Genomic DNA, 16,164 nt, shown 5'->3' on the forward strand with positions numbered 1-16,164 from the left:
GAAATAATATACCTATTCTACTCAGCCTGTTCTTCCATTGTAAAGATCTTGGCCTTGAAACTGTACTCTCCATTGCAAATGTCAAAATCCTGGTGGACATCCCATCTTCCTCTACAATTTAAAACCAAACAAAGTTTATTATGGCCGAAAAAATCATCTTCTTTTGATATAAATTTTTTTGTTCTCTCAAGCTTGATCCACTTTTAGTAAACTAAAGAGATTAGTTTCAATAATAAAATATACTGCAAATCTAAATTCTTGCTGCTGTCAAACTTTGACAACAAAAATTGGCTGACCCACACAGAAATGCTGCCAAGTCAGCTTCACTTGAGGAGAATATTTATTTAATTGGCTATTGGAACTCAACTACTTTTTCAAAGGAATTGGCTCTCTTCCCAATGAAGCACTAATGATTTTGATAACATTTTGTGTTCCAGCAAAGATCATAATCACTGGCTGGTTAAACTTACAACTGAATATGAAAATTAAATATACATAGAATTAACTGGATATAGTAAATGTATGAAAAACAAAATCCATAGCATTTTTTTAAAATAAAATATTTAAGCTTTCTTTTATTTTCACCTCCAGGAAGAAATGAAGACAACAGTCATATTTCTAAATGTTGTTCAAACACAGAATTTGGTTCAAGTATGAGACCCCCCCATTCTTGTGCATCAGGATTTATGTCAGGAAAATTATCAGGAGCACATCATAGAAGAAATTCTTCTGTGGCTTCTCAAGCAAGAGGTTAGTGATATTCCAAGTTGCACACTAGGATGTTTATTTGGTGTTATTTGGATTTTTTATGCTTCTCCTTAACTGAGAAGACATACAGCATTAGAAAAAATTTATTGCATCATCCATAAGTAATACATCACAAAATGTGAAAAGTGATCTATTAGAGAAGTTTTAGACACTTCTGAATAAAATGTACAGGTATGTTTTTTATTTATTTTTTTTTTTATTTCTCAAAAGCAAATATGACTACTAAGAAGAAATAAGTCAAGTTTAAGAATATAAAATTAGTAGAATACCTTATCATTGGAAGGGAGTCCAAGACTGAAAATAACAGACAATTCAACAGAGATAATAATTTCACTGGATGTGAAATGAAAGTGAAAAAATATCACTGACAGTAGAAATATTTGGAGTTTAAAATAATTTTGCTGTTTAGCTGAAGGTTCTACCTTAGACTCATAGCAGCTTATGATAGCCAACTTAACTTTCTGGAGCTTTTAGTAGTATTGGTGTTAGCCATACAGCACAAGGAAGCCCCAGAAATTTGATATACTAGCCAAAAATAAATAAATGAAAAAAACTGCCTATGCATTTCTCTCCTCACATTAGTACCAATCCAGCTGACCTTTGAATTTCCTCAATCTCAGTCTGAACTACTCATGGAGATAATTAATTTTATTAACAGTTCTCTAGCTAAATAAACACTTCCTACAATCCAGGTGCCTCCGTAGCCAGGTGGGAAGGAGCAGCAGTGCATAGCACACACTTCTTGATTAGACCGGGGTTCGAGCCTGTGACCACCAAATACGGAGGATGTGGAAAGGTCAGGGAATGACCACCGCATATTCCCAGAGCAATATGGCCTTAGTTGCTAATGCTCCTAAAAACCAAATAACAAACAATCAAACCTACAATCCAATCGATTCCTTTTCTCCTTAAGTTGATTTATTTCTGCCTTTCTGGTATCATTAAAATGAACATTTCTTCATCTTCATTTATTTTAATATCTCCTCAGTATAGTATATCCATAGATACCCAAGGTAGATACTTAGTTATCAAGCTCTGTGGCCACATAGTCCAGGCTTCAACTCATATGAGCACCCTTTTGCAAATCTCACACAGTGTATTTTCTGTTTTTGTATCCTATCAAAAAGCACTTTTCCTTTTTTTTGTGGTATTGTGACCTCCTATCTCTACAAAAAATGTTCAGGTTGTGAATATGTTCAAGAAAAGTAAGTTTTATAAATATATTGATATCACAGTAATTTAGTGTGTTTTATACCACTTTTGCCTCTGTCGAAAGGAAACATATGAGCCATGTATAAACATGAATTTTTTCTTAATAAAATATTTTATTATGTTTTATGTCTCAGGATGGTTCCCCTTTCCCCCATGCTGTATAGAATACTGTGCTTTTAAAGTAATAATAAAAAAAAAAGTGCCATCTGACAACAATGTTATAACAGCTTTCCAATATGCAGTGTGGCGTACAATCTGTTTTAAACAGCAATGTTTAAGCTATTTTTAATCAGAAGAGGAAAGCAAACTTTTCTTCATTATAAATATTTGTTAAAAGTTGATATTGTACTACTTTCTATTATTTTAAATGAAATAAATATTAGTGTGGAATATTTTGTTTTCAGATATATCTGCAATTATATTAAACAGATGATGGCTGTGGCTAGCTGTTTCTAAACATTGCTCATTAAATTTGTTGCTGTTGTTTCTGGATCCTTTTAAATTGTTCAATGATTTTCCATCTGGCTAAATTTAAGTGTCCTGAATAATACTAACAAGTGTTTCTGATAAGAAAAAAATCGAGACAGTATATATCTTTGTAATTTAAAGCTAAAATCATTGAAGCTAGTGACTGTTCAAATCTTCTTTTTTCAAGGGATAACTAGTAGTAGTGGCATATGATGCAAGAAGCAAGCTTACAAAGCATCAGTCAAAAAAACCCCTCCCACATCACCCGTCCATCCCCTCTAGTACTTTTTCTAGTACTTATATGAATTTATTCAAACTATCCGCTTCCACAACAACAGATGGAAGTTTGTTCCAGCAATGAACACCCCAGCTGAAGGCAAACCTTTGCATATTTACCCCAGGGGCTCACATCCAGTGAGTATGGGCTTGGCATACCCAGGGTTCTGAGCTGGATATCATTATTCTTCTCTTTCTTGGTGATTCCATTTTACTTCTGACTCTCTCTCTCTGTTGCCTGGTACAGCATAAGCCTTGGGCTTTCTTGTACTATAAGGCTAATAATATCTGTTCTGGACTTAATATGCATAACACTTAAAATAGTAACCCACCAAGTTTTCTGTAGTTTCAATAATGGGGTTTTTTTTTTTTTTTTTTTTTAATTACAGGTCCTGAAGTCAACAAAGCTGTGCGAATGAGGAAAGATCGACAAAATCAGTCACTGTGCAGTCATCCAATGTTTGGGAAAAGGGACTAATGCCAAAGGCAATTCATGAGGATATGGTTACAGCATTGAGGGAGGATGTCCCTTCCTATTCAATGGTTCAGAAGTGGAATTTAAACCAAGGAGGGAGAGCCTGGAAGATAACCTATACTGTGGAAGACCTGTAACATCCATTGTTCCAGAAGTTGCTGACAGTATGCATGATCTTGTGATGAGTTATCAATGAGTGACAGTTCAGTATATTGCCAGCATCACAGACATCTCATCTGAACATGTGTACCTCACAGAGGTTCTTGCTATGAAAGTATTTGCATGATGGGTCCCAAAGTTGCTGACAACAGATCAAAAACACACAACAGTTGTCAAGTCAAGTGAACATTTGCATCATTGTAAAGCAAATCCAATAAATTTCCTTGCAAGGAAAATGATGGATGAGATGTGGGTCCATCACTTTCAGATAGAGCCAAAGCAACAGTCCAAACAGTGGAAATGGAGCTCCATCACCACAAAAGAAAGCCAAGTTGATTCCTTTTTGTTGGCAAGGTGATAGCATCCATCTTTTGGGATGCTGATGGAGTGTTGTTAATGGATTACCTCCAGTCACAGGAGCATATTACACAGACCTCATGAGGCATTTGCATAAAAATATCAAAGACAAATGCTAAAGAAAACTCAGCAGAGGAGTCTTGTTCCACCAGGACAACATTCCTGTTCACAAGTGTGTTATTGCCATGGCTGCACTGCATGAGAACAGCTTTGAAATCTTGGACCATCTCCCACATTCACCAGATCTGGCACCATCCTATTCCCTAATTTGAAAAATACCTGGCTGGCCATCCATTTTTCCCACCGACAGTGGTGCCATTGCTATGGTGGATGCATTTCTGGAGGCCCAAGAGAATTCTTTCTTTGCAGCTAGAATGAACACAATGTGGCATCAGTTGCAAAATTGTATTGATTCCAGAGGGGATGTTGAAAAGTAATGTTGCTGGACTCCTCAAATAAGCCCTTCAAACTTGAGTCATGAAGTTTTCAACTGCCCCTCATAAAGTACAACCTGGTAAAGTCATCTTGTCAACAAAAAAAAAAAAAAAAAAAAAACACAACAGTAGCTCTGCATTATCAGAGAAATCTTTTTGATTATAACCAACTTTGGAATTTCTAAAAATCTTCACCTGATCAGCTGAAAAGTTATTCTCAACTACAAAATTCAGGTGAACTGCTTCTTTATAGTAGGTTTTACTTTTCTCTAGGCTGTGTACCTTAATATTTTGTCTTTTTGAAGTCATTTACAAGCTCACATTTTGCCTGCTTGAACTATTCCTTGTGCTTGGTCAGATTTTTTTCTCTCCCTAACTCAACCATATGTGATGTGGGCTGTGGCAGACCTAAACGATACATTTTTAACTGTAATATCATTAATCTAATTAATGATAGTATAATTTTAAATGTTGCTGTTGTAAGGGAAAAGTTTTTACATATGATAATGATATTAAATCTTTTAATTTAATATATTTTTTAAAATGCCAAATATAATCAATTCTAATATTTTTACTGATTTTTCTTTTTAACCATAGAACTTATGAGATCTGGTTGCACTGGGCCAGAAGGAGTTCAGATATCTTCATCATCATGATCTCAGTATAGCAGAGTACCTTCATAACTTACTTGCTGAGAAATATCTATTTCAAGTGTATAGAAATACTATTTCAGGTACCCATGAGAAAGATTTGTACAGTTAATACACACTTCAATCAAAATGATATCATCTTGTGTTATGCTGTTAGTTGCTACTTCTATTAATTGCTTGTATGTATATGACAGACCTTTCTAAGAAAGATAAGATTATCCTGCATTGCACTACAAACAGTTTGATCAACAAACATCATAATGGACATATTCATATATAGATGCACAATGTTTTAGACTATAGCAAAAGTAATTGAGTTTCTCATTCATCGTCATTATCATCATTGTTGCTATCATCTGATATTAGGAAGCCGACTTAAAGGATAACCACTTCATCTCTTTCCATGAATGCATTGCCGATTATGTACAAAAGTTAAATTGTGTTGAGGGTGTACTGGTGCATTCTCAGACTTTAATTCTCTATATAGTTTAATTGTAGACAGTTGTGTACATTGCGGGTCATTTGGTTGTTTTGATTATTAGAATTTGCAATTCTTGACTTTAATACATTGTTTTGGTTCTGCCATTGTGCTAGATACAGTGTAGTTTAAGCACCTGTTCATTATTTCATCCACTGGTTTAATGTTTGTTGTTTCAGATTTTATATATTTCACTCAAGATGTGTTAATGTTTTTTTAATGGCAATATGAGAGAAATGTAAAAGTAATAAAAGTGAGAGACAAAAGCTGATTATTATGTTTTGCATGTTAGTAATATTATTGCAAATTATGTGTGCAAATGTACTATTGTATAGAGGTGTAAAGTGTTTATTTCTCAACTTTACCTTCATGCCAAATAAACAAGGGAGAAAAGAAGACAATAGCTGTGTAATGTTGAATTGTTCTCTTTATTTTCACCTTCATTGAAAATAGATTGCCCTGTTGTACGTTGTATTAATGTGTTTGCTTTTGGACAGTTTATTAATATTGTTTTAAGCACTTGTTTACAGTTTACCGCTATAAATAACCATTGTATGTGCTGTACATTGGTGCCTGCAGCATCAAACCCACCAACAGAAGTTATTTTTCTATCAACATTTATAGCTTGTTATTGAATTGTACATTATGAACAGGGACAAATAAATGCAAGTTAAGTATTGTCACTGTGTATATAAGTCTGTTTTACTTCTTATTCTGTACACATTGCTGTTTATTTTATTTATCATGCAATATATTTACCCTTTCACTAGTCAGTTTGCTGAACATGGGTGGGTGTCAGGCAGCAAATTTCCAATGGTCACAGGCTCTCTGGAGTGAATTTTTTTTTTGTTGAATTATTAAATTTTGTAAAAGCGAAAACTTTGCATAAATTTTTTTAAATTGTTTATTCGTTCTTATTTTTTACTTAGAGTAAAATTTGTCAAAAAACATTGGAATTTAAAAAAAAATTTATACTAAAGAAATTTGTAAATAATTCATTACTTTTTATGCATTAATATCCTCTGCATCTATTTATACATCACTCAATTCAATTTTTTTCAATTTCTCTATATGAATTTTAGGGAAATTCTTCAGTTTTGGCTTTTGCCAAAATTGGACAGCTTAGCTCAACAGATGTGGTCTCTTCCTCTGATTTTCAAAGTTATTTTCATGCTGTCTATTATAAATTGTGTTTGCAATTAGTTGGAAACACAGATAGCAGGATATACTGGAAAAGTTTCAAGACAATTTGTGCATTAACAGGCACATTGTTTGAAGCAACCTTCAAGACTTGTGTGCATGCTTCCCAGAGCTCAGACACAAAAAACAAAGCTACTGAAAGGTCTTTCGGCTCTCTTAAAGCACAAGGCATCTAAGAAATTGGACATAAATAATACTTTGCCATATATAATTTTTAATAATGTCTATTTCTGTAACAGAATTTCTATCACAAAAAAAATTTGGTTTCTTAGAAATTATTCAAAAGTAAATTACATTAGTTGAGGATGAACACAAATCCATCCAGTACTAAGTAAATTTTGGTGCATTTCAATATTCTTGTGTGGAATTTCATCCTCAGCATTTTGGTGAGCATTTAAAAATTATAAAACAACTAACAGAAACCCCATTCGGTTTAGGATAAATTCATACTTGATTAAGTTTGAATAAATGTGGTCAGAATCAGAGAGGTAACTTAATTTAATAATATTATGATAAGACATTAAATTTTGTACGGTTAAAATGTAAATTAGCACTTCAAAATATTTGTTTAAATTAAATTAAGGAGATAAAAACCAACTGAACTAATGTGATACAGCATGATACTAATATGCTTGTGGCCATTTAGATCCTCCCATTAACCCTCATAACATATTCATCGTTTAATGGAGTGTCAAAAGCTTGAACAAGGATGCTGGTCCATGCTAACTCAGTTGCTTTCCACAGTTGTTGTAAGTTGGATGGTTGTCAATCTCTACTCCAAAGATCTTGTTCCACCTACAGTCCTACAATTGCTCAATTAGATTGAGATTCAGTGACCAGGTAGGTATTATGCTCCTGAAATCAGTTGTGCAAAATTCTGACCTTGTGACATTGTGCATTATCCTGTTGGAAGAACCCATTCACAGATGGAAATAGTACCCACAAAGGGATGTGCCTGGTTGGAAACAATTTCCAGATAACCTGTAACCTCTAAATGCTGTTTTGCTAGTATCAAGCAATGTGCACCATGAAAATGCTTCCCATATTATTACATGGCCACCATTAGCTTGCATTCATACCTTGCAAGATGGGTCCACAGATTCATGCTGTTTTTTTTTTTTTTTTTTTCATATTCTGGCCATCCCTTCAGTGTGAAACAGCAAGAACAGGGTTTTTTTAGCCAGCCCAGGCAATGTTTTTCCAAACTTTCACTGTCCAATGTTGTTGTTTCTATTGAAACTATTATAACTGAACCTTTCTGGTTTTTGAAACTGAAAATTGTAGCATATGGTAACTAGGTACCCGTGAGGTGATCTGATTGAGGTGTTTAAGGCTTTGAATGGATTGAGAAAACTCAATGCTGATGGAATTCTTCCTCTTACTCAGATTATGCATGTGAGGGGACATAAATTCAAGTTGAGGAAGGATGGTTGCAGAGTAGATGTTGAGAGTTTTTTGCCTTTAGGCAGTGTGGTTGATTGCTTGAACAAGCTTTCATCTTTGTGGATGTTGATAGCTTAAATAAGTTCGAGGAAGAACTATATAAACTACTGTAGTTAATGAATAGATGAAATGGGAGGTGTCTTTTTTTTTTTTTTTTTTTTTTGCTTTGGCGGATGCTGTATAAGCTTGTTTGTTGTTTGTTTGTTATTTGGTTTTTAGGAGCATTAGCAACTAAGGCCATATTGCTCCGGGATATGCGGTGGTCATTCCCTGACCTTTCCGCATTCTCCGTATTTGGTGGTGACGGGCTTGAACCCCGGTCTAATCAAGAAGCGTGTGCTATGCACTGCTGCTCCTTCCCACCTGGCTACGGAGGCGCGTATAAGCTTGTTTTCATGCATCATTTGCCACTGCAAAAGAGCAGGAAGGCTATCAGGACCAGGAGCAATGAAATCTTTAAGCTGAGAAATAGCTGATCAGACATCAATAGTGGAAACTAATCTATTCAAATCGGTAAAAGGGAATAGAATGTTACTGTTCAGGAGAACAAAGTTTTGAAAAACAGGTAGCAAAAAGTTTGATTAGCAATGCTATTCAATCAGTTGATTGAACTACTACAATGAGTAGTTAACATAGGCATTCTGGAAGATCTCAATAGCTGTTTGAGATAGCACCATATTGGTCTGGAATTGACATTTTGAGTAAGTTCAGCTTCAACTGAGTGAAGGCAATGAGAATATTGAAATTTCATAACTTTCTTAACATGATGTCTAAGGAAAGAGAAGGAAATGTAGCCGAAGTTAGTTTTTAGTATTAAATACCTTTATTATTATTAGTCATATGGTGCAAGGAAGCCTGAGGCTTATGCTGCACCAGCCAAAAACAATTTCTGAGTTAGAGAGAGAGAGAGAGAGAGAGAGAGAGAGAGAGAGAGAGAGGAATGAATGATGATATCCAGCTCCGGGACCCTGGGTGTATCAAGCCCATATTCACCAGGTGGAGGTAATTTTTGCAATTAGATACACAACGTTCTTTGAAATCCAGTGAGTGAAGTTACTGCGATTAGTGGTAGAAAATTTGATGGGAACTAACTCAGCAGTGCAGACGAGCTGCAAGAGTAGCTCATGGTGTCTTGTCAATGATATACAGGAATATTTCTAGCAGGGATAGGGATGTGATTATTCCCTTGTATAAGGCATTGGTCAGGCCACACCTTGAGTACTGTATACAGGTCTGGATGCCTCATTTCAAGAAGGATGTAGAGCTGCTGGAACGAGTACAGAGAAGGGCAACAAGATTAGTGAATGGAACAAAGGGTTGCTCTTATGAAGAAAGGCTTAAGTTTTGCAAATTACAGAGTCTGGAGACTAGGCATCGGCGAGGTGATCTGATAGAGGTGTATAAGGCTATGAATGTCTTGAGCATGCTCAATGCCGATGGGATTCTTCCTCTTGCTCAGAATAATCACCTGAGAGGGCATAAATTCAAATTGAGGAAGGACGGATGTCAGATAGATGTGCGGAAATTTGCCTTTAGCCAGCGGGCAGTTGGTTTGTGGAATAGACTTCCATCATTTATTGTTGAAGTTGATAGCCTAGATAAATTTAAGGCTCAGCTGGACAGGTATTTCGAACGAACAGAGGGGTGAAATGGGAGTAGTGGTTGTGTTTTTTTTTTTTTTTTTGGCTGATGCTGAATAAGCTTGCTTTCTTGCATCATATGCCTCTACTAATGCTAATGCTATAATGAAATTGCAGAATGGAGGATTAAGTACAGATAATTAATAAATTATAAATAAATTCAAAGTTTTGGTTGAGAATCCAATCAATATTGACCAGAACCTGATTTAATGCAATCAGTGTTCTTAAAGCTTAAAAATTATCTATCAGAGGAAGGTCAGAAATAGAAGAAAAAATATCAGTGGCAGCAGGGAAATAATCTGATTGGATCGAACTTTTACCCTTAGAAATTTCCAAGAGCTGATTCATGGGTAAAAACTAAAAGTAGGGGAAGATCCGGGTGGGAAAGGTTGTAATTTGGTTTTTAGGAGCATTAGCAACTAAGGCCATATTGCTCCGGGGATATGCAGTGGTCATTCCCTGACCTTTCCGCATCCTCCGTATTTGGCGGATCGCCTGCTCGAACTCTGGTCTAATCAAGAAGCGTGTGCTATGCACTGCTGCTCCTGCCCACCTGGCTACGGAGGTGCCGGTGGGAAAGGTACAGAGTTGAGTTAGGGCATTACTAAACCAGATGCTGTAATATTGCTTAGCCAGTGATTTGGGTTAAAGGCACTTGGAAGAATTAAAAAGATTGCATCTATAATATTCTCTAATTGGGTTAAAGAAACCGTTGAGGGGGGAAAAGGTAAAAGAACATAAGCAGAAGAAAAAGCTTTCCTGCATAATTAACTAATAATGAGATACCTTCAATGAAAGAATGTTTAGCAAACTGCAGCACTTTGACCAGGTGATGGGTAAAGATAGCAAAACCACCACCCTTCGAATCTCAATGCAAACAACAGAGAATACAAGAGTGTATATGGATGCATTAGCAAGGGCACACAATGGCTGCAAGAAAACAAGCTTATATAGCATCAGCCAAAAAAAAAAAAAAAATGCACCCCCCCTTCTCATTTCACTCATCCACCTGCACCAAATGTTTGTGTAGTTCTGCTTTGAATCTGTTTAAGCTGTCAACTTCTACGACAGATGGAAGTTTGTTCCAGCAACCAACCACCCGCTGGCTAAAGGCAAACTTCTGCATATCTATCCTACAACTGTCTTTCCTCAATTTGAATTTATGTCCTCTCAGGCAATTATTCTGAGCTAGAGAAAAAATCCCATTGGCATTGAGCATGCTCAAACCATTCAAGGCTTTATACACCTCAATCAGATCACCTCGCAGATGCCTAGTCTCCAAACACTGTAATTTGCAAAACTTAAGCCTTTCTTCGTAAGAGCAACCCTTTGTTCCATTCACTAATCTTGTTGCCCTTCTCTGTACTTGTTCCAACAGTTCTACATCCTTCTTAAAATGAGACATCCAGACCTGTATACAGTACTCAAGGTGTGGCCTTACTGTTGCCTTATACAAGGGGATAATCAATCACCTCCTTATTCCTGCTAGAAAAATTCATGTGTATCATTGACAAGACACCATGAGCTACTCTTGCAGACCATCTGCACTGCTCAGAAAACTTCATATCTGCCTGCACAATTACTCCCAGGTCCTTTTCACTCTCCACCTCTGTCAGTGTAGTACCACACAGTTGATATGTTACTCTGGGGTTACTGCTTCCCATATGCAGTAGTTTTCAGTTGCCACCTATCAGCCCATCTACTCAACTTTTCTAGATCCTGTTGCAGCAGCATACTGTCATTAGTGTCATTAACAACCCTGCCCACCTTCATATCATCTGCAAACTTGGACATTAAGCCCGATATACCATCATCAATATCATTAATAAATATAAAAAACAATGGACCCAACACTGAACCCTGGGGAACTCCACTAATAACATTAGTCCACAAAGAGCAGTGTCCATTGATTACCACTCTGTCTTCTCCCACTCAACCATCCCTTTATCCATAACAGCAATTTACCTCCAATGCCACACTGCTCCAATTTGTGCAGCAGTCTTCCATGTGCAACAGTATCAAAAGCCTTTCTAAGATCCAAATATATGATATCAAAATTATTCTTTGTATCCAGTTCCTTTGTGACTACATCATATTATCCAATGAAATTGGTTAGACAAGACTTCCCCTTAAACCCATGCTGCAACCAGGTTTTAGTGAGAACAACTATGGTAAACATTTGTTGCAGAAGGAAGAGATGAAAAACAGTGATATTTTTTTTACAACACTTCTACAATTGACATAAAGGAGTATCGATAAGGATGACATCCTTGGTGATCGAGAAGATAATTGCTAGCTGTGGTTAGTAGGTCTGGCAAGGTGGGCAGTGCCTGAAGACGACCTGCAAGGATTAATAATAGCATCAATTGCCCATACATCCATTTCTAAAATATCTGATTTTTCAGATGGATTACTTAAGATTAGAAATGAAGCATAATATGGATAATGGGTGGATAATTTCCTCACAGAATTGTGAAGACCCAATTCAATATTGAGAAAACCCTCGCTATCTACAGAGTCTGGAAGGAGCAAGACAAGGGCATTCTTCACTCTCTAAATCCAGAATTCAAGAGAGCTCAAATTCTATGGACAGTAATAAAGAAAACATAAATGCACATGGAAATACAGATTATAGTGTAAGTAATTTAAAATGCAGAATTATTACTAACCAAAAAAAAGATGGCTGACTGATGGATTACTATGTCAGATTTTAACTGTTAGTAAACTATTTTCTAAATATTGAAGCTTTGTATTATTTTCTGAATTTAAATGATGTGGATGTCCTACATCATCAAATTTTGGTTGCTGCATTTATATGTATAAAAAAAAAAGTGTACAGTAAACCCCTAATATTCGTGGGATACCAGGTTCCTGGGCAACGCAACACTGTCACCCTTCTTGCTAGTGGACGAACCCACTGCTTGGCAGATATATAGGTACACTGCATTCACATAGATGGTAATTCCATGTCAGTATGGATAAATGTCGTGAGTTAACCAACTTTGAAAGAGGGTTGCCAGTGCATGGGTCACTATCGCAGAGGTGGTACAGAAATTGCATTATCCCCATTTTGACAATATCAAGTGTGTATCAGGAATATGCCATTTCCAGAATAGCATCTCATCGTGGATAGAGCTGTGGGCAGAGAAAGATAGATGAACATGGATGTCTGTTATAATGTTACATTTAACATTAATTTAACAATTTTAACATTAAGAATAATTTAGTATTGATTTTAAGTTATCAATATTTATTAATTAAGGTATTACTGTATAATAGAAAAAAAACTTACCCGATATGGAATGGGACACGTAAAACTCGTGATGAACTAAATAAATTGTCGCCTTCACTCAATGACCAAGATTGTTCTGATTATTTCAATGAAAATCACAGATCAAGTCTCTTATTTATACCATGTGACACGGATATACATAAGTCCTTTAGCGACCTGGGCTCAAGAGTAAATATCATCTATAAACTTTTTCAGTGAAATGATGACTTCATCGTGCCCTGGTATCAAGGTTATAATTTGTTGGCCAAATTATCTTTTTATAGTTAATCCCAAATGGCTAAAACGTTAATACATAAGTCCTTTAGTGACCTGGCCTTGAGAATAAATATCATCTATAAACGTTTTCAGTGCAATAATGACGTCATCATGTCCTGGTATCAAGAGTACGATTGGCTGGCCAAATGATCTTTTAATAGTTAATCCGATTTGGCTAAAACGTTTCAGTACTCTTTTAACGGCTAAGTAACTTCAAATGGGCTTTGAAATATTTTTTCAATATTGAAAACTTGTAATAATTAACTTTTTAATTAGCAGAGTGTACTTCAAAGAATATAAAACTTACACAACTTAATTGGAGAAGATTATTATTTTTTTTTTTTTTTTGTTTTCTTGTATTATTTTATATGCAGGAATTTTGGGTTTCAATGCTTTGAGCCGAAAATTTATGACAAATATTAGGTTGAAACTAAATCCTCTCACTAAATAACAGAAACTATGCTAATCTTAAAGTAAATCTTATCTGATTTTTAGTTAGCTAAGAATTAATTTCATAAACTTTGCTAATCTGGAACTAAGTTTCAAATTAGTTAAGTCTCTAAAGTTTCAGAATTTGCCCATGTGGAATTCTCTGAAAAGAATACAGTGGAATAGCAAGGGAGGGGCAGGTGCTATCAGTTGAAAATACTAGAAGGAAAGTATTAACTTTAACAAAATCATTTCAACATTTTAAAATTTATTTTTGTACGCTGAAATTTACAGTTTTTAGTTGGAATTTTTATTCGACACAATTTAATTAACAACTGTAATCCTTGCGTTTAAATTTTAGTACTTTATTAAGGCACATAAAACTGAGGATAAAAACAATATTCAGCATTTACAAACAGGTTAACACATTATTTTTTTTATAATGTTCGTCTTGCAAGTTATTCAGTTAGCACCACATTTTTGGTGAGCAGATTTATACGAAGTATACAGGAGAGCCTTTGTATTTCTTGAAAGAATTTTTCATTTTGATTTCTACTTATTTTACATTTCACGGAATTTTCCGTGTTTTAATGAACTTATTTATAAAGGTAGTATTATATTAGGATCACCCTACGTGTAAGTACAAAATGAAGCGAAATCGACCCAGAGGAAAGCAAGAGAAGTTAGCATTAGTAGAGGCATATGATGCAAGAAAGCAAGCTTATGCAGCATCAGCCAAAAAAAAAAAAAAAAACCTTCCTTCACCCCTCCCCGTTCGTTCGAAATACCTGTCCAGCTGAGCCTTAAATTTATTTAGGCTATTAACCTCTACAACAAGGGATGGAAGTCTGTTCCACCAACCAACTACCCGCTGGCTAAAGGCTATTCAAGAAATGTTTGGATTATTGTTGAAGTATGTTGCACCTTCAACATCTAGTGCAATAGATATTCAGCATGATGAAACAGAAGAACAAGTACACAGTTAGTTATCTTCTCAAGAAGATTTAACACAGAAAGTTATTCATTCACTAGTGGAGAATAATATAGTGAAAGTGCACCTGAATAGAGAGAAGATTCTGAAAAGGAAGAGGAAATAAACACATTTTTAAAGTATTTCGATGTAGCTTTTTGACCTATTCTGGTATCAGATAATTTTAGAATTTATTTTATTAAGAAAGACGGTGAATATTTTCAAAATAAGGACGGACTTTTTGACACTATTGAAAGTGCAGGAGAAAAAATTAAGGGAAATGTCGACAGCTAACAACTTCCTTGTTTTATAAGACACTGCCAAACGGAGAAAAAAAATTTAAGAACATGGATTGTTTATTCACCATCATCAGGAAATTTATTTTGATCTTGCTACAAACTATTTTCATTGGAGAATAAAGAAATCGAAACATCCACTTTATCACTGGATTGAAAACTTGGTGGAAGCTAACCCCAAAGGTTTTTGACTATGTTAATAGTGAACAGCATCTCTCGTGCTTGGAGAAGTAGGAAACCTTAAGTGCAAGGTTGAAGTTTCAACAAACAGTTTACCACATTCATGAGATAGTACTGGATAAAGAAATGGAGAGATTTTACATCGGCTTAAAAAATTTCCTGCTCTGCTAACTCCAATTATCACTTGTTACGATGCAAATTCGTATTCTGTTAAAAAATATAATCTTTTCCTATCAGATAAGTGCAAATAAAGGGTTGAATACTTTGTTTTTTCAAATTTTATCAGTCCTTGTGATTCCTAAACATAATTACTGTGAGTAGAGACATAGGAGTAAAAATAAACCGTTGACGATAGAAAAAAAATATTCTGTATAGGTTTTTTTTTTTTCAAGGGAAAAATATCTGTTTTAATTCCAAAGAACAGCAATATAACCAGAAAAAAATCGAATTGTCTAGTTGTTGATTTTCACAAATTACAGTTTTTGAGAAAATAATAATCATTGCCGATTAAACTGACAAGACTCCAAACAACCACAGTTTATAATTTTTCAGCTTTTCAAGAACAGGTAATAACCTTTTAACAATTTGTTAAATTAAAATTTTAACAATGTCTAATTTTACTTTGGAATAGATTTTACAAACCAACGTTGCAGATAAAACTCGATAAGAGCACATACTCACACACGGGTTTAATTTTTAGCTTTTCCAGAACAGATGGAACTTTGGAAGGAAAAACTTTAACAATACAGATTTCATTTCATGTTGCAATTTCTCCAAAATTCAACTAAAGAAACTGCACCATCTCCAGTTGTTGCTTCAATTGCTTGCGCAAATGTTCTGCGTAAATAATAGGCCTTAAAAGTAGCGATTATGCCTTGATCCATCGGCTGTAAAAAGTTTTGTCGTATTTGGAGGTAAAAAAAAATAAATTTCACGTTTTCACACAAATCAGAAAGTGCTGGTGGGTGGCCCGGGGCACTGTCTAAAATTAATAAAATTTTGAATGCAACATTATTTTCTTCACAGTAGGCCTTAACTTTCGGACCAAAATAGCTAGTGAACCATTCTTCAAATAAAGCTTTCGTGACCCAAACTTTTCTATTAGAGGGCCAAACAACAGGTAGGCTTCCTTTATTAAAACTTTTATCAAAAGATCTGGTAGTTTCATTTCTACAGATAACC

The 16,164-nt window shown here is 35.1% G+C and overlaps 1 protein-coding gene across 3 annotated transcripts in view; it reads left to right on the forward strand.

Moving 5' to 3' along the window:
• Positions 1-5,926, forward strand: part of LOC150076650 (uncharacterized) — a 305,352-nt gene extending 299,426 nt beyond the window's left edge. For 2 of the 3 annotated variants that reach the window (XM_090386997.1, XM_090386998.1), the window contains 2 exons: positions 592-750; positions 4,747-5,926. In XM_090386997.1, coding sequence (XP_090243123.1) covers positions 592-750; positions 4,747-4,805 — 218 coding nt within the window. In that variant the 3' untranslated portion in view covers positions 4,806-5,926. The remainder of the gene's footprint in view (positions 1-591; positions 751-4,746) is intronic. The other variant, XM_090386999.1, reaches the window with a different exon arrangement.
• The last annotated feature ends 10,238 nt before the right edge of the window (positions 5,927-16,164 follow it).

This window comes from Mastigoproctus giganteus, chromosome 12 (genome assembly GCF_048544385.1).
Source record: "Mastigoproctus giganteus isolate SK-2022 chromosome 12, ASM4854438v1, whole genome shotgun sequence".
Taxonomy (NCBI): Eukaryota; Metazoa; Arthropoda; class Arachnida; order Uropygi; family Thelyphonidae; genus Mastigoproctus; species Mastigoproctus giganteus.